This window comes from Colossoma macropomum, unplaced genomic scaffold (assembly GCF_904425465.1).
Source record: "Colossoma macropomum unplaced genomic scaffold, Colossoma_macropomum, whole genome shotgun sequence".
Lineage (NCBI taxonomy): Eukaryota > Metazoa > Chordata > Actinopteri > Characiformes > Serrasalmidae > Colossoma > Colossoma macropomum.
This window is the reverse complement of record NW_023495878.1, coordinates 2,139,780-2,157,537: the sequence shown is the minus strand read 5'-3', so window position 1 is coordinate 2,157,537 and position 17,758 is coordinate 2,139,780. Positions and strand designations below refer to the sequence as shown.

At 38.9% G+C, this 17,758-nt stretch overlaps 1 protein-coding gene across 2 annotated transcripts; it reads right to left on the bottom strand.

Moving 5' to 3' along the window:
• Positions 1 to 3: 3 nt before the first annotated feature.
• parp12b (poly (ADP-ribose) polymerase family, member 12b) lies at positions 4 to 16,128 on the bottom strand. Of its 2 annotated transcripts, XM_036563794.1 has the most exons (8): positions 15,693 to 16,128; positions 12,502 to 12,637; positions 9,436 to 9,691; positions 8,165 to 8,260; positions 7,928 to 8,054; positions 7,536 to 7,704; positions 5,529 to 5,649; positions 4 to 2,015 (listed from the first exon to the last, which is right to left on the bottom strand). In XM_036563794.1, exons 1-8 carry the CDS (start codon positions 16,022 to 16,024, stop codon positions 1,876 to 1,878), a joined length of 1,377 nt encoding a protein of 458 aa, XP_036419687.1. In that variant the 5' UTR covers positions 16,025 to 16,128; the 3' UTR covers positions 4 to 1,875. The 2 variants fall into 2 exon arrangements, with proteins under 2 accessions (XP_036419687.1, XP_036419688.1); XM_036563795.1 differs by lacking the exons at positions 12,502 to 12,637; positions 15,693 to 16,128 and adding an exon at positions 9,920 to 10,387.
• Between the last annotated feature and the right edge of the window lie 1,630 nt (positions 16,129 to 17,758).

The following is a 17,758-nucleotide window of genomic DNA, read 5'->3' as shown; positions in this document are numbered from 1 at the left end:
TCATGAGAACTGCATGTAAGAACATTCTTATGCACTTCTTTTTCTTAAGAAAGCTTTCGTGAATCTGGCCTCAGTATGTCAAATGCAGAGCGGCACTTCTTAAAAACAGATCACTAAAGCATCTTGCAAAAGGGATGTTGACTGTAATGGTTTAAGTGGTTTCTTTGCAGGCTTCTGCAGGTCTGTGTCCAAAACACCTCTGTACACTTCTGAGTTCATGATCGTCGATGAACGCTGACCAGCACCACTGTAATAAAAATAGCCCCAGACTTTGATGTTTCCACCTGAGCACTCTTAGTGCAGTCTGGGTGAAGCTCTTCTCCAGGCTTTCTCCGCATAAAGAGTCTATTTTCAGTTCAATGTTGTCCTAAAAGTGTGTTTTTTTTTAAAACAAATAACATTTCGTTAACTGTATTACCAAGTAATGTAAAGAAGTCAATGTATTCAAACACTTTTTGGGGCCACTGCATGCTTGACTTGTGAAAACTTGAGAATGATAAGAAATCGCAAACGTAATGCATGGTATTCTGAAAGAAATGTTCAGTTTCATTTAACCCATTTATCCAGGTTGTTATAGCCAGTTTCCAATAGTTTGTATTACCTAACGTAATGTCTGTCAGTAACATTAAAAATATTGACCTGGAGCCTGTAGGACTCCCCTTAGCATTGCTAAACAATTCCTTTATCAGTAAAACACTGAGTTTTTACAGAATCTTTGTAATATTAACTGCAGTGAAAGCCCAACAGACTTCAGTGGCCGGTTGCACCAGCTGTGCTCAAGTTCAAACGTTGACTAGTTGTAACATAAGTGTTTACTAAGTTCAGGTTTATGTATTACTAAATCCAAACGAGTTGCACCACACAAACTAGTTTCAATGTTGAGTTTAGTAGTTACTAAACATTTAGACCTCCTCCTCAGCAGGTTTAAGTTTTAGGAAAACCATCAGAAACAACATAGAAAGCACGAAAAACCTTTTTGGTTAACTAAGCTGAAATTTCTATATGTTACACGCTGTGATTTTACTTACAGCTCTAATCATCGGCCTTGGTTTAAACTCCGAGCATGAAGCTAAACACCCACAGCTCCAGCTCAGTGAGACTCAGCAGCTGCACAAACGGCTAAACTGAGGCTGCTGTTGTGTCGGTTATCCAGAAACTGTCGTTTAAAAATCCGCATACTTGGTTTTCTCAGGGAAATATTACAGAATAAACAGACAGTGACTGTAGATAATTCGTTTTATTCAGTTTAACCTGTACCCATCGTTCTCTTCTATGCTGAATATTTTTCCGAGGAAAACTCAGAGCCGTAAGTGCTGTCGCGTTTCCATGGCAGCGGGTTTACTGATTGGTTCTGAGCACGTTATTATCATGTTAAAGCGACGTACGCATCAGTTAGTCGATACTAGTTAAGATACGACATATGGATTTGTGGTGCAACCAAATTTAGTAAAAGGATGGTCTGAAATTAACTAGTGTACCTACGACTAAGTAAAGACTTTACGCACAAACTTAAGTATAAACTTATGCAAACCTGGTGCAACCCAGTCCAGCTGTTTGCCAATAAGACCTTTTGCCTGAGTTGCGTAAAACAAGCTCCATAATCAGTGCTATTGAAATTACAAAATGGAACAAACGCACAGGCTTTGAATCTTGCCGTTAACATGATCGGGTACATTTCATTATTGTTTACTGTCATTTTACACTTTCCTTATTGTTCATAGTTATAATGTATTCACTAGTTATACAACATAAATCAAAACTAGTCACTGATCACTACAAACGAATGTGGGAAATGTCCCGCAAATGTAGTCACATTGACTATTTGGTACTCAGTGCTATATCTGAATATGTTTCCTCAGGTATCTGTGAAGAATATCAGTATGTATATGCGGAAGGGTGTTTGTGTGGACTGCTCGACTGCGCTACTTTGCTCTCCACCTCGCTGATGGAAACAAAGCGTGGCCGCCTGCGGACTCTCCTCTTCGTGTTGTGTTTGGGGTTCCGCTGGTACATATCTGCAATGGAGTGCACAGTGTGCTTTAGACAGAACCACAAAATCAAATGTTGTTCAGAGAATAAATTTTTCTGCAATGTTTAGTGCACAGTTTCTGTTTATTTGCTGAGTGTAACATATTACTACATATTAAAAAAACATTTAAGTGTAATTAATAATTTTTGTACAGGACACCTCCTTGTTTCTACGCTCATTGTCCATTTTATCAGCTCCACTTACTATAAAGGTGCACTTTGTAGTTCTACAGTTACAGACTGTAGTCCATCTGTTTCTCTGCATACTTTTTTAGCCCCCTTTTACCCTGTTCTTCAGTGGTCAGGACCCCCATGGACCCTCACAGGGCAGGTACTATTTGGGTGGTGGATCATTCTCAGCACTGCAGTAACACTGATGTAGTGGTGGTGTGTTAGTGTGTGTTGTGCTGGTCTGAGTGGATCAGACACCGCAGTGCTGCTGGAGTTTTTAAAAAAGTGCAGAAGTGTGTCTGTGTAGAGGATGTGTAACTTATTTTCGGTTGGAAAATCAACAAAAGGGCTGCCCAAACATTTGCCTAAGCCTATTTGCTTTGTCAGCATATATTTGACAATGTTCCAGTAACTTTTTATCACACTACGCTGGACACAAGTTGTGCCTAAACCATGTCTTATTCAATGTTTGTGGTGAGTTGAGGGCCAAGACAAAACACTACACCAATGAAGAAGGTAGGTTTCAAATTGAGTCTTTAAAAAGGTATTTTATAACATTACACTGTATATTATTTTGTTACTTAAACTAAATACTGTAACTTTAGTTTCCTGAAAGTTCCCACAATGCACCGTATAAAACAGAGAGCATCGACTGTTCACTATGCTCCCTGACTGGAAATGCTGGAAATAGCATCACATCTCTAGTTCGACTCTCATAAATGTGTTCTCTCATTTGCCTCTTATAAGGTTTTGGTCTAGCAAGACACTTTGTCACAGTTTATCATTAATTATCAGTTTTCTACTGATTGAAGTGTTCATAGCATTCTGTTAGCTACTTAGCTAACCAGCTGCATTTGTCTCTAATTTAACTTGACTTATACGCTTTGATGTTAAAGGTGCAGTGTGTAAGATTTAGGGGGATCTTTAAACAGAAATGGAATATGGTATACAAAACCATGTTTTCTTTAATGTATAATCACAACTACGAATCACTGTTTTCGTCAGTTTAGAATTAGCCTTTCATATCTACGTAGGGAGCAGGTCTTCTTCCAACAGAGGCCACAATATTGCGCCGCCAGACAGACCAAACATTAGCTCCAGAAAGTGAATTTTGGATTTTTACATTGAAGTGACAGCTTGAATTTGGTGGTGCAACAGCACCGGTTGGGAGACACTGAAAGAAGAAGAATCATTTTGTGTTGTGAGAAGTTTGACAACACAAATTTTGACAAATGGAGAATCAGACTTACTATTCAGCATGAGAAAAAGCAAAGGAGCCTCGTCGTCAAAGAAGCAAAAACAAGACAGCCATCGCTGGTTTTACTATGTGCTTGGAAAGGGAGGGGTGAGGGAGGGGTATTCATATATATTACCACTAAATACCACTAAATCTTACATACTGTACCTTTAATGTTTGCCACTAACTACCTGCACTACTTACAAAATAATATCACATGATACATTTAGCATAATAACATACCAGAACATGCTCGTTTCACAAGAATTGCACTTCATTTACTCATTTTATGAACAAATGACATTAAAGTAGCCTGACCTGCTAACAGGCTGCATTTGCATTTGGAAATATTCAGTTACAGTGTTTAAATCTTGACTGAAAGGATCAGATGGAATTTCTATTCCGTCATCAATTGACTGTGTTTTAGCTACAGCTGCTATGAACTGCTTAGGGAAAATAATGGTTTGCTTGGCACAAGAGATGCTAATGGAAATTAGCATTTATGCTAGCAGTGTTAATCGCCTGAAGAAAGGCTTACTTGCATTAAACATTGCTACGTGTGACTTACTCACTGGATGAAATATTCCATTCATGAAAATGACAGCATGGCATGGAGTCATCAGCGTCCCAGTGTTCCCCCCCTCCATGGACCTAATGCCAGGACCGGTGCCCCTATTCGTATTTACTATGCACTGATTAAATACATACTGAACTAGTGAGCAAATTCGGACAGAACCTAAACTTCACCCATGTCAAGAGCATTAGAGGAGCACCTCTTATTCTCCAGGGTGTATTTTGGTTGTTTTTCCATCTGAATTTAAATGCCCAAATCATAAGACAAATTATTCAGCATGAATACTGCATGAAATAAATGTAAATATTTAATTTAACCATGCAGCAGGATGCGGTGTGCATTTAGAACAACCACAGTAATTAAGAGCAGCATTCAGATTATTCCTTATAAGCTATTATTATCAGTTTATAGATTATCCAGACAAAAAAACAGAAAGATCAGAGGCGGTACATGTGCTATGCAGGCACAGTCACTAGCTGCTTTTACTACTTTTTTTTTAATTTGGTAACCAGGGTTGCCAACTTCAGTGAGGTGACTGGAGTGAGACCTTCAGGTGGCTGGAGTGAGAACAATGCATAAATGCATTTCGCTGTTGTCGGAAGAACCTAAACTTCACCCATGTCAAGAGTATTAGAGGAGCACCTCTTATTCTCCAGGGTGTATTTTGGTTGTTTTTCCATCTGAATTTAAATGTCCAAATCATAAGGAAAATTATTCAGCATGAATACTGCATGAAATAAATGTAAATTTTTATTTTATTTATTTCTTTTTTTTTTGTAAAAGCTCCCCTCAAATTAACAGAATGTGTTTTATGATCATACACATATTGCTATATGCTTACAATTTAAGGGGTCATCTTTCAGCTTCTCCTATTATAAGGGTTTAAAATTACATTACCCATCTATTTGATTGGAAAGAAGACCGTTACAGCTCTCATACAACACCCACCTTTTGAATGTAGCTAATGAAATGTGAAAGTTATGAAGAATATGACGAAGTGCATTTTGGAGCCACTGGTGGTCCCAAGGAGTTAAAAAGGTTAAGCCAAAATGTGAATTATGAATAAGAAACTAGTAGTGGACAGTTATGAGTAGGGGTGTAAATATGTACTGTGAAGCTGCATTTATATCACAAAGCAAATGTGACAATATGCATCATGCAGATATGACACATCATGGGGAAAGGACAATCTGTTAATTATGTCATCTAACGCAGCTGCACTCTTTAAACACTGAAGTTTGTTTAGAGCAAAAACAATCAGCAACAATCAATCCTCACTCCAGCTCTCCTGCAGCCTGTCAGCTCTAGTGTCATTAGTAAGTTGTTCAACAACATAATTATGGTCATCACTTTTCTAGAATCGTGGGCTGTATCGTTACACCCCTAATAATGATCATGCAAATGAAATGACGTTTATCACTGGCTGTTTTCAAAATGTAGTGTTCACTTTTCTATCCATTGTGTAACGTCAGGCGAACACAACTCTTGGGTTTTCTGCGTGTATGCATGTGAAGTTACCTTGGAAACTGACAAAGTAATGCCTGTTGCCCTTTATGACTGTGACCTCTGCTGTGTTGCCTGTCAGAAAAGCTTCTTCCAGATCACGGGACGTTACAGATGTCACACGCTGCTTATCGTCCTGAGGAAGACACACATAAAACCATGCAGCAGGATACGGTGTGCATTTAGAACAACCACAGTAATTAAGAGCAGCATTCAGATTATTCCTTATTAGCTATTATTATTAGCTTATAGATTATCCAGACAAAAAAACAGAAAGATCAGAGGCGGTACATGTGCTATGCAGTCACAGTCCACAGTCACTAGCTGCTTTTACTACTTTTTTTTTTATTTGGTAACCAGGGTTGCCAACTTCAGTGAGATGACTGGAGTGAGAACAATGCATAAATGCATTTCACTGTTGTCGGAAGAAAACTTTGTATCTCCAAAATGGTAACTTTACAGGAGAAGGAAAAAACCTGTTTTACATTTAATGTAAGTCAATGGAACCAGACTTTTTTCCAAGTAATTTTGGGCTGTTTCTTTAGTCCATTCTTCGTGAAATTTTCTTCCGACAGCAGCGATATACTATCTTACACTGTTCAAAAGACTCATTTGAACCACATGAGTCACTAGCATGTAGAGTTATGGCTCTCAAACCGGTCCTCAGAGCTCCTCAGCCAGTCCATATATATATATATATATATATATATATATATATATATATATATATATATATATATATATATATATATATAACACACATGTACCAAGCTAACAAGAGGTTAGGGGGACTGAATAACTGGAACAGTTTAGCAGCTGTTAATCAGGCTGTCTTTAATCTGAGCAAAGGCAGGTAGAGTAACATGCCTTTTAAATGTTTACTTTAAATGATTTTTAATTTAAAAGTAAATTCTGAACTTGAATTTGCTGTTCCACCTTAATGGTGCAGCAGTTAGGTGCTGGAACGTAACTGCTGCACCATTTAAGGTGGAGCGGAAAATTTAAATAAGAAGCTGTTGACTTTTTCGCCTTCAGCTTCGTACATTGACCATGATTTTGATGTCTTTTCTGTAAACGTTGTTCAGTTTCTTTGATCGTTTTGGTTTCTGTTGGTTTCTAAATTCAATTCAAATTTGCGGTTGTTTTAAATATACATACATACACACACACACACACACACACACACACACACACGTATATATATATATATATATATATATATATATATATATATATATATATATATATATATAGAGAGAGAGAGAGAGAGAGAGAGAGAGAGACACAAGTCAGTATGCATTCTTCATCTTAAATTGGATTAGGGATGAATACTGACTTGTTTAGGACTCAAAGATTAGGACTACTGACTTGGGACTCGTCTGTACTGACTCTGGTCTTGAATCGAGACTCAACTATCTTGATTTCGGACTTGACTCGGGACTTGAGTGTCAACACTTAAGACTTACTTGTTACTTGCAACTTAGTGACTTGTTCCCACCTCTGTTCATTTGTAATTGTATTCTTTATTTGAGTGTCCCAATGGCTTTGGTGGCAGGAGATGAATTTAAAGGAACTCAAGAGTTGAGGACCTTAGCATGTGTTACGCTTGCAGAATGGAGGTATCAGAACGACCTTGGAGCAGATAGAACCCCAACGCTGCAACTTTCTAAAGTCGCTCCTCGCTCTAGAACAATCATGTCACTTCAGTCTGTGACACTCTGTCCGTGCTGGTAAAATAACCAAGGCGGAGCTGCTGGAGATATAGGCAATATCTTCTCACTAGTCTATGATGTGAACCAATCAGATGTCACTATCCAGAAAGCTTAAAAATAGTTGTGATGTGAGTCAGTTCTGAGCATGCAGGCTGGCTGGCTTGAGATTTATTTGTGCAGTGTAAGAGCTCGAAAAGAGACCCAAATTCCGTGTCACATAGCAAAACCGTGAATGAAACCCTGGATAACTCGGAAAGAATGCACTCGCAGCACTTCATAAGCTGTCTGAGGTGATGCTGTGTGGTCTCACCGGCTTGCCGTACTCTATCCAGTTCTCGTGGTCTCCTTTGTAGTACCACAACCACTGTGTAGTCAGAATGTAATGGACCGGCTTGGTGACAGAAGACGCTGTGGAGAGACGCCGCACCGGATCACTCACCCGCGTCATCGATAGGAAGTCCACCGGCTTTGAGCCCGGACTGAACCAACAGAGACAGAGGGGAAGGCAAGATGAGACAGGCCCAGAAAGAAGAAAAGAAATAAATATAAAATTAAAAAAAAAAGGAAAGCAGATGTAAGAAAAGATGTTACACACAACTGTACATAGCTCAATTTTCAGAAAGAACAGTTCAGTTCACTCCTACAGATGGAAGTAAATCTGTCATGCTTTCCTGTAAAAGCAGTAAACGTACGCATGCCCACCTGTGTGTGTTCTTGGGGTCACAGTAGGCTCTCTCTATCTCCTCCATCCCCCTCAGATCTCTCCAGCCATCGCCCTCATACACCTCCCATTTGTATGGTAGATTGAAATGCACCCGTTTGCACTGCTCTAAACATGAATCAGCAATATGAGAAGAAAATGACTTAGGAAGAATACAGAGAGGGAGAGAGAGAGAGAGAGAGAGAGAGAGAGAGAGAGAGAGAGAGAGAGAAACAGACCTTGAAACCTGCAATTCCGCCTGATGAAGTGAATACAGATCTCACTCTTCTCTTCTGCCTGTGTAAGAGGTCTCTCTGAAAGGCTTGCTATTCTCTCTGAAACAGACACACAGACATCTTTAATTTCTTTTTGATACAGTTTCACACGGTACATATATTAGAGCTTCTTAGCTCTCCTTAGCCCATTTTTATCAAGCATCTCAGAGTAAGAACACTGATCTAGGTCTCATCAGACCATGTAATGAAATGATTAGCGTCAGCAGAATTATCTCAACAAACAATATAATCTTGATCCAAATTCAGTGACAAACTACCGCATGTGAGCGTTAGAAGCTACAGTTACTCCCGATGGTAATATAATTACTATGTAATCACCAACTGGGCTAGCTTAGTGCTTCAGAAATGAAAAATCCACAGGTGTTTCTGTCCATTCTTCCACTGTGACAGTGAAAGCAAGTGTCCTGAAATGAATGGAAGCTGTAATGAGGGCCAGGGGTGCACACACTAAATACTGAAACGTGATTTTATATTTCGATGTTGAGGCTTTTTTCCAGACATTGAAAAATGTGTTAACTTATACTTAAAGGGGAATTTTCTGGTTTCTTTGCAGTGGTGGTGATAGAAATATAGACATTTATTTACTATCCAAAACCAGTGAACCAGCGAGCCTTCATGTGCCTGGGTTTATATTTTGTTAATAATGATAAAATAGTTCATGTTAATAATGATAAAGGTGAAAAAATAAGTTTTCTTCATGCCTTGCATGTCTAAAAAATAAGTTTTAAGCCAAAATCTACTCAAAACTATTATAAAACAATGTCTAAGGCATCAGGCAGCGTATTCAGAACTACTACATGTAATAACTTGTAGCTTTTAGAGACATTAAACGCTTAAATCATCTGGTTCCTATCACCACCACTGTAAACAATTCTGACACTGCAGGTTTCTTTGGAACGGAGCATTTCACACCAAACCACTCTGAATGACTTTGTGTACATCTTAAACGTTTAATTACAGAGATATTTTGGTGTCTGACCGAAAATAAATGAAGGGTGATCTCTGACCTTTGCACAGTACTATGTGAGGACTGAATTAGTTTGGCTATAATTAAGTGCAGTCTTTTCTACTGTATACATTTTTTAACTAACCATAGATTATTCAGTAATTCCAGTCATCAGACTAAAGCTAATCCCAGATCAGCATTCTTATTCAGAGAAGTTACGGGTCAATATATACCTACTTGTGTAATGAAACAACATTCCATGACCTACCCCTGTCCAGTCCATGGGAGTTGAGGCGGTAAACGTTCTGGTAGAGGTAAGGCAGGTCCTGGATGATGTCGCTGCTGAGGCCCCTTTCCTCCAGCATCCTGCGGCTGTACTCGTCTACGCTGTGGAGCCTCTTGCATTTGGTGCCGAAGATGCAGTCGTCCTGCACAAAGTGCTGACAAATGTGCACCTTAGTGCAGCGCTCCTTAAAGGTGCAGGCCCCGAACAGCCCCGAACCTTTATTGTAGTGAGAGCACACCTGCACACGGACACAGCCCGGTAGTTTGGTGAAGCGTCATGATATTTGCACGGAAAAATACAGAACAGGAAAAAGAAAAAAAAACACACACGCACACATGCACGTCCATTCATACCAATACATACACATACCAAGTGCAAAGGCAAAAGCATAAGGATCACAACTATTAGACAATTTCTCATTCGCTCAAATTCTTTCCAAACCTCAAACCAGAGTGTTCTACTTTACCTCAAGACTTACAGGCCTTTCCTCTCGAAAAATTAAGACATCAACAGGTCTTTTTTCTTTTCTAGTTTTTTTTCTTGTTTTTTTTTTTTTAAACGTCGAGTGTGAACTCCCACTCATTTCCCAGGGTGAAGCTCCTTCACTTTGAAACATCCACCAACATCCGTTCATCTGCAACTCTTCATCCAAGAGGACAACAGACCTTCTTTCTCTTGCACACACCTTGGTTTTGTTTTCCTTCATTTTCTTTCCTTCTTTTTTTCTTTTCTAATTCATCAAATGTCACTGTAACTACAAACTACTTCTAGATTAAATTCAGCCAGATAACTTGGTGGCTGCACCCTTTTCCAATCCTTTCCATTTCATGTAACTGGTACTGACTGACAGACACAGAAACTTGGACATCTTCTTTCATTAAAGCATCTGACGTTTCTTTAGACTCATACAGCCGCGCCAGCTCCAGGCTAAACAAAGGCTAAACATGCTAAATATGCATGTAAATGCTATAAAATGTTATTGGAAAAAAATTTGTCATCTGAGTGCACTGAGACAAAATGCAGAGGAGAGTTTCAAACGGCAGGAGCAGTACCTAGAATGCAGAAATATCCCAGCTTGAAATGAAACTTAAATATTAGGTAAATAAAAGCTCAGACACAAAAAACAGGAAAAATGCAAAAATTAAACAACAATATCACCAGTTACAATGTATGTTTTACACTGGGGAGAATATGTGGTGGACAACTGTCTGACTAACATTCTGGAGTTATTAAAGACACTCCTTTGTCTTTATATTAGGCTGACCTGCCGTACAGGTGTGTCTAACAGGCCAATATACAAATTAAAGGGGAATTCCAGTGATTTTTCCAAATTTCTGCATAATTAAATGGGTAACATGTAAACACAGTGATTCAGAGTGGTCTGACGTTAAATTCTCCGTTCTAGAGAAACTTACCGACTCAGAATTGTTCACAGTGGTGGTGACAGGAAACAGATGTGTGGTGCGTAATGCTTCTAAAAGCTACTTCACGGAAAGTCATTACAAGAATTGCCTGTTTTACAATAGCTCTGAGAAGGTTTTGGCCTAAAATTTATTCATGGTGGAGAAATACATGCAGGGTGCTGTGAGGCAAATTAGTGCCTAATGGAAACAATTTTTTTCAGATTTATCTCTCTCTCACCATGATCAACGTTACCTATAAAAACTCACATAAAAGACCTGTGTGGTTTTGGAAAGTAAATAAAACAGCTACATCCGTGTTGTAAACATCATGACACCTGGTTCCTATCACCACTGTAAAGAAATCAGTCGGTATGTTTTTCTACAATGAACCATTTCACATTAAACCACTCTGAATGACTTTCTTTACATCTCAACCACTAAATTATGGGAAAAGAAATATTGAAAAATCAGTGGAATTCCCCTTTAAGAACAGTTTAAATATAAACTAACATTGCTGTTGGACTCAGAAGTTCGCTGCCTGACTGTAACATGACTAGTATTCTTCACAAATTGCATCAGTTTTCATTGCTACATTTCATTAAAGACCTGTTTCTAAATACAGGGCAGAAACTGGAATGATTACAATATAGTCACAAGTGGCAACCTGTGGGGTCCAAGCACCAATCAGCTCAATAAGGTCTAATAAATCAGACTGGAGGAGGATACATGATAAAATGTGTGTGTGTGTGTGTGTGTGTGTGTGTGTGTGTGTGTGTGTGTTTGTGTGTGATTAATTATTATGTGGCAACTATAGTGGGCAAAAAAGTCAATCAAGTTTCAATAGAACATATAAAAGCCTTCATAAGTTACAGCTGTTTTAGTCAACACTACTCTAATTCAGAAGGAATGACTGGCATGTGGTGACCATGTTCTTTACAAATGTCATTATTTTTGATAATTGTTGAGGTTCAGACATATAATAAATAAGATCTTATTCATTTCTATTAATTACATTAAATTCTGTTTTATTGTGTCAGTGTATTTATCACATTAACGTCCATGTCTAAGATCTCACAGACTCCCAGCCACAGATGGCTGTAGCATCACCGGGGATAGAACTTGGCTCTGGAACTCTGGAGGTTTTGGTGAATTTTGGTTTAGTATAAGTCATGAAATAAGCAGCACCCAGAAATATGTAGGTATGTAGGTATGGGATGGGCCAATGTGTCCGAATAGCGGGAAGGACTACAACTTATTGACCAAGTCCGAGCAAATACAATAAGGATCCAGCACGGTTGGTGCTTGGACCCCTAAAAATAATGGCAACAATTCAAGAACTTCAGTAAAAGCATATGAATCGGATTTTTGTGAAAATACACTAGGAGAAATGTCACTAACAAATAAATAACTACATATTTTCCTTTTCAGCTGCACTTTGCTTTATACATATTTGTTTATGGTTCCGTACCTGACCAGGTACTTCTGCACAGCTCTAGTGAGTCAACTAACTTCTGAGGTCAACAGTGATGTTAAAACAGAAAACTGGCTTTACAAGGTGCAGCAGCCCAAATGATTGGTGGCTAACAGAGTATTTGCTGAGTGTGTGTGTTAACACAGGTGCATGCTGACAGACGTGTGCCCTCACCTCAGGCAGTAGAGAGGGATCATTCTGTAGCAGGAGGAGGAAGAGATCTTCCTCGTGAAGCTCATGAAGGGTGCACTCCCGGAGGAGGGGAGAGTTATGCTCTGACTGAATATTATGAGAGAATCTGCACTCCTTCCTAAATGACCAAAACACAAACAAACACACTCAGCAGCTGTAATTACAACAGATCACCTCCAAATGTGCACTGTGCTAAATCTGGAATGCCTGCGTATAATAAATTTGATCTTATTAATTTATATTAATTACATTAAATTCTGTTTTATTATGTCAGCATATTTACCACATTTAGAGGAAAATTCCATCAATGTTTCAAATTTCTTCATTACATTTGTAAGATACAGACTTCTTCACAGTGGTGGTGATGGGAACCAGACGTCCATCTCTAAAATCTCCCTCACAGAACGTTATTATATGAAATGGCTATACTTTGCCTGATGGCTGAGACTTTGTTTTACGATAGTTTTGTGATATGCTTTTTGCCCAAACTTTATCTGTAAAATGCATGCAGGGTGCAATGCAAGGCAAAATGGTACCCAAAGGAAAACACATAATATATATTATTAGGCCCCTGGTTTCTATGACAACCACTACTGTATAGAAATCTGAGATAGATTTTACTTATTAACAGGACACACCCACTCGAATAACTTCAGACCAATCAAAACCGTTCTTATATTGAGGAGGATTACAGCTATGATTCAAGGTTGTGAAGGTTGAATTAAGGTTGTTTCTGTCTATAAAGCAAAGCACAATATTAAATTACAGGGCCCTTAATCTACACTCTTATATTTAACCTTTTCCCCTGAGGTTCTCTTATAATGCTTGTGTGGTTTCTGTATCAGAAATAGTCAAAATAATTTTCACATGACCATTTTCTGTCCTCTTTTTATCCCTTACAATGACTGTTTTTTGTTACTGTGCCTTTAAGACTGATATAGGTAAATTACCTCTGTTCTGTCCTGTATTGTACCTCATTCAAAAGGAAAATAATCCAGGCTGATATATTCGTTATAACTTCAGTGTGAGTGGGCGGGGCTAAACTGCCATAGGTTTAATATTTAAATGTGTGTTGGCTTACATGACATCATACAAACAATACTGTTTTTGCAGCTTATTGTCCATATATTGACTGAGAAGAAGTGAACGGTACATTTTGAAGTTTGATGTTTACATACTAAAAGCTACAAATATTTGATTTTCCCTGATGTGAGCTCTTTAAAATATCTCACTTTAATTCAGACTGACAGATTGTAGTGAGATGTGATGTGTTGTAACATGGAAAAAAAAATCTCCCATGTCTCCGATACAAGACCAATTAGTTCTACTATTACTGTTAATTATGATTTATGTATTTATACAGAGAAAGAGATGAACATTAGCAAGGCTAAGCTAACTGGACTGACTGAAGAACATCAGTGTGAGTGGGCGGGGCCAAACCGCCTCAGCTTTAATATTTAACTGTGTTGGCTTATATGACATCACAAAAACAATACTGTTTTTGCAGCTTATTTTCCATATACTGACTAAGAAGAAGTGGTACATTGTGAAGTCTGATGCTTACATACTTCATCAAACATATTTCTTTCAATAAAGCTACAAAAAATAGATTATCCATAATATGGTCCCTTTAAAATGCCTCACTTTAATTCATAATTGACAGAGATGTTGTGATGAAAGAAGTTATGAAGAATATGACGAAGTGTGTTTTGGAACCACCGGTGGTCTCAAGGAGTTGAAGAGGTTAAATGTGTGTTGGCTTTTATGGCATCACAAAAACAGTACTGTTTTTTTTCAGCTTATTTTCTATATATCAACTGAGAAGAAGCTGTGCATTGTGAAGTTTGATGCTTACATACTAAATCAAACATTTTTCTTTCAAATAAACCTACAAAAATGTGATTTTCCCTGATATGGCCTTTAAAATGTCTCACTTTGACTCACAACAGACTGAAATGAGAGGTGATGTGTTGTAACATGGAAAAACCCTCCTATGTCTCAGATACAAGGCCAGTTAGTTCTACTGTTACTGTTTATTATGATTTATGTATTTGATGTGAACTATTTATTTCTGAGAAATAGATGAACATTAGCAAAGCTAAGCTAACTGGACTGACTGAAGCACTTCAGTGTGAATGGGCGGGGCTAAACTGCCTCAGGTTTAACATTTAACCTCTTATTCTCCAGGGTATATTTTGGTTTGTCCATCTGAATTTACATGACCAAATCGTAAGGCAAATTATTCAGTAACTGCATGAAATAAATGTAAATTTTTATTTTTTTTTTTTTGTAAAAATTCCCCCACAAATGAACAGAAAACGTGTTTTATGATACACATATTGTTATATGCTTACAATTTACTGCTGAAAGTCAAAAATCCTAGATGCTCTTTGTATTATTTTACAAAAGTAATTTTTACAGACCAGATCACTGAAGAGACGCCATCTGTTTATAGTTTACAGCCCAGATTTGTGGAAAAATGGGTCGACTTTCAGCAGAAAAAAAAATTGAGAGTTCAGCTTCTTTTATTATAAGGGTTTAAAATTACATCACCCATCTATTTGACTGGAAAGAAGACAGTTACAGCTCTCATATGACACCCACCTTCTGAATGTAGCTTATGAAATATGAAAGTTATGAAGAATATGACGAAGTGTGTTTTGGAACCACCGGTGGTCTTCAGCGTTCGAAGAGGTTAAATGTGTGTTGGCGTTTATGGCATCACAAAAACAGTACTGTTTTTTGTTTCAGCTTATTTTCCATATACTGACTGAGAAGAAGCTGTACATTGTGAAGTTTGATGCTTACATACTAAATCAAACATTTTTCTTTCAAATAAATCTACAACAATGTGATTTTCCCTGATATGGCCTTTAAAAATGTCTCACTTTGACTCCCAATGGACTGAAATGAGAGGTGATGTGTTGTAACAGGGAAAACCCCTCCTATGTCTCAGACACAATGCCAGTTAGTTCTAGCATTGCTGTTTATGCTTTATGTATTTAATGTGACCTATTTATCTTCTAGAAAGAGGTGAACAAGCGCTACCTGGACTGACTGAAGAAAACAAGGAAAGCCTGATGACGCTGGAGTTGGTTCCACCTTAAATGGTGCAGCGGTTACATGCAACCATTTAAGGTGGAACGGGGAAACTGTAACAAGCTGACTCTCACCTTCCTTTTCCATATCTGCAGTTGCCATAGACGAAGTATTTGCACAAATGCAGGTCCTGGCAGCCGAAGCACTCCTGCTTGGCGTAGTTCTTACACAGGCGGAGGGACGTTTTGGCCACTATAGTGCAGCCAGCCTCCCCGGTCTCCGCCTTCTGCCCGTTCCGGACAACAACAGCAAACCTCGGGCATTTTTTCACGATGTACCAGAAATCTTCGTCGCTGATGTCGAAGCGCTGGAAGACCTTCCTGTGCAGCTGCGCCAAGTCCATGGAGCCTTTATGGCTGCATAATATACTCGTGGCGTGATGAATCACCCTCGAGTAGCTCGACATTGTCCTCCTCGGCTCTTGCAGGCGGTCTGCTGCTGCAGCTGCTGCCCACAGGACCCACAGGAGGACCTGCGTTCGTTTCTCTGTAAATGAAACAGCCGCGTCTGTGAAACCACCCACATTATGGGACGCTCAACATGGCCGCTTGGAGCGCCTTCAAAATACAGGTCGACCGCTCAGTTATGATGGCCAAGGATTACTGTTGTAATACACACCGGTCAGCCATGGCATTGAAACCACCTCCTTGATTCTACTCTGTCCATTTTATCAGCTCCACTAACTATATAGGTGCACTTTACAGACTGTAGTCCATCTGTTTCTCTGCATACTTTGTTACCCTGTTCTTCAGTGGTCAGGACCCCACAGGACCACCACAGAGCAGGTACTATTTGGGTGGTGGATTATTCTCAGCACTGCAGTGACACTGACGTGGTGGTGGTGTGTTAGTGTGTGTTGTGCTGGTATGAGTGGAGTTTTAAACACTGTGTCCACTCACTGTCCACTTTATTAGACACTCCTACCTTGTTGGCCTGCCTTGTAGATGTAAAGTCAGAGATAATAGCTTATCTGTTGCTGCACAGCTTGTGCTGGTCATCCTCTAGTCCTTCATCAGTGGCTGGATATGTTTGGTCATGGACTATTCTTAGTCCAGCAGTGATGCTCTGCTGTGTCTGATCCACTCGGACTAGAGGCCTGTCAAGCCTGTAACAATAAAAGACCCTTTTTAGTGCTGTATAGAACCCCTGTCAAAAAGGAACCTTTCTGAAGAACCATGCAAAGGGTTCTTTTGATGTCCATGGTTCTAAAGAACCCTTGAAGAACCATCTTTTTTAAGTGTGTAGGCTTAATCTGAGTCCAGGAAAGCGACTCACATGATATAAATAACAGCACTATGGTAATAAACATGTACTTACATGTCAGTGCACAAACAGCCTTGCAGCTGGTGCTTTGTGGATACAGCCAGGCCAGCAGGTGGTGATGCAGGATCACACATGGAGTATACAGTCCCTGCCACTGGTAATACATCATGCAAAAGTTTGGACACACCTGGTCAAATCATGTTCTGTTGGTTTTTAAGTTAACACCTCTTCTACAGAGAAGACACTTACATGTGGCATTTTTCTGTCAAAGTTGGTGCACAATTTCTATTTGCTTGCTGAGTTTATCATATTGCGAAACAATAAAACAAAATATTAAATGTGCCAAACTTTTTGCATAAGTAACTTTTCACATTTTATTTTCCCCAATATGTTAAATTAAGCAAACACACAGTAATTGTGCACTATTAAACTAGTAAATGTGCAGAAGTGAAACAGGCCACGTTAACATGGTAATAGTATCAGAGATAAGTGTACGACATTTGAAGTAACTGCTTAGAAACTCTTGGTTACTGGTAACGACTGAGACTCACCCTGTGCTGAAGAGAAACCACCATTATCAATCAGCTGTAGCCAAGAAACAGGTTTAATCTTTCCCCAAGTGTCCAACTGAAGCTTAAGGTGTAAAATGAACTCAAATCAGTCTCATTCAAACGAATATTTAAGGCCCATATCCAGTTTTCTGTTTATTTGAAAGCTCATATATCGGCATAAACCACAACATCCTCTTTCCTGATGCCTCAGTGAGAAAGTCCTATAATCTATTCCTATTCCTGCACGGAACTGGAACGCTGAAGGAACATTCCACCCAAAAATCAACTGCCATACATGAAAGATGAGATTTAAAAGCCCTTCCTCA

What these genes read in the sequence shown, in the direction of transcription:
- parp12b (XM_036563794.1), bottom strand. Translation starts at nt 16,024, where the DNA reads ATGTCGAGCTACTCGAGGGTGATTCATCACGCCACGAGTATATTATGC. An exon ending in ATCCCTCTCTACTGCCTGAG is followed by an intron (nt 9,692 to 12,501) that starts GTGAGGGCACAC and finishes GTCCGTGTGCAG; the next exon opens with GTGTGCTCTCACTACAATAA. An exon ending in GACCCCAAGAACACACACAG is followed by an intron (nt 7,705 to 7,927) that starts GTGGGCATGCGT and finishes CTGTTGGTTCAG; the next exon opens with TCCGGGCTCAAAGCCGGTGG.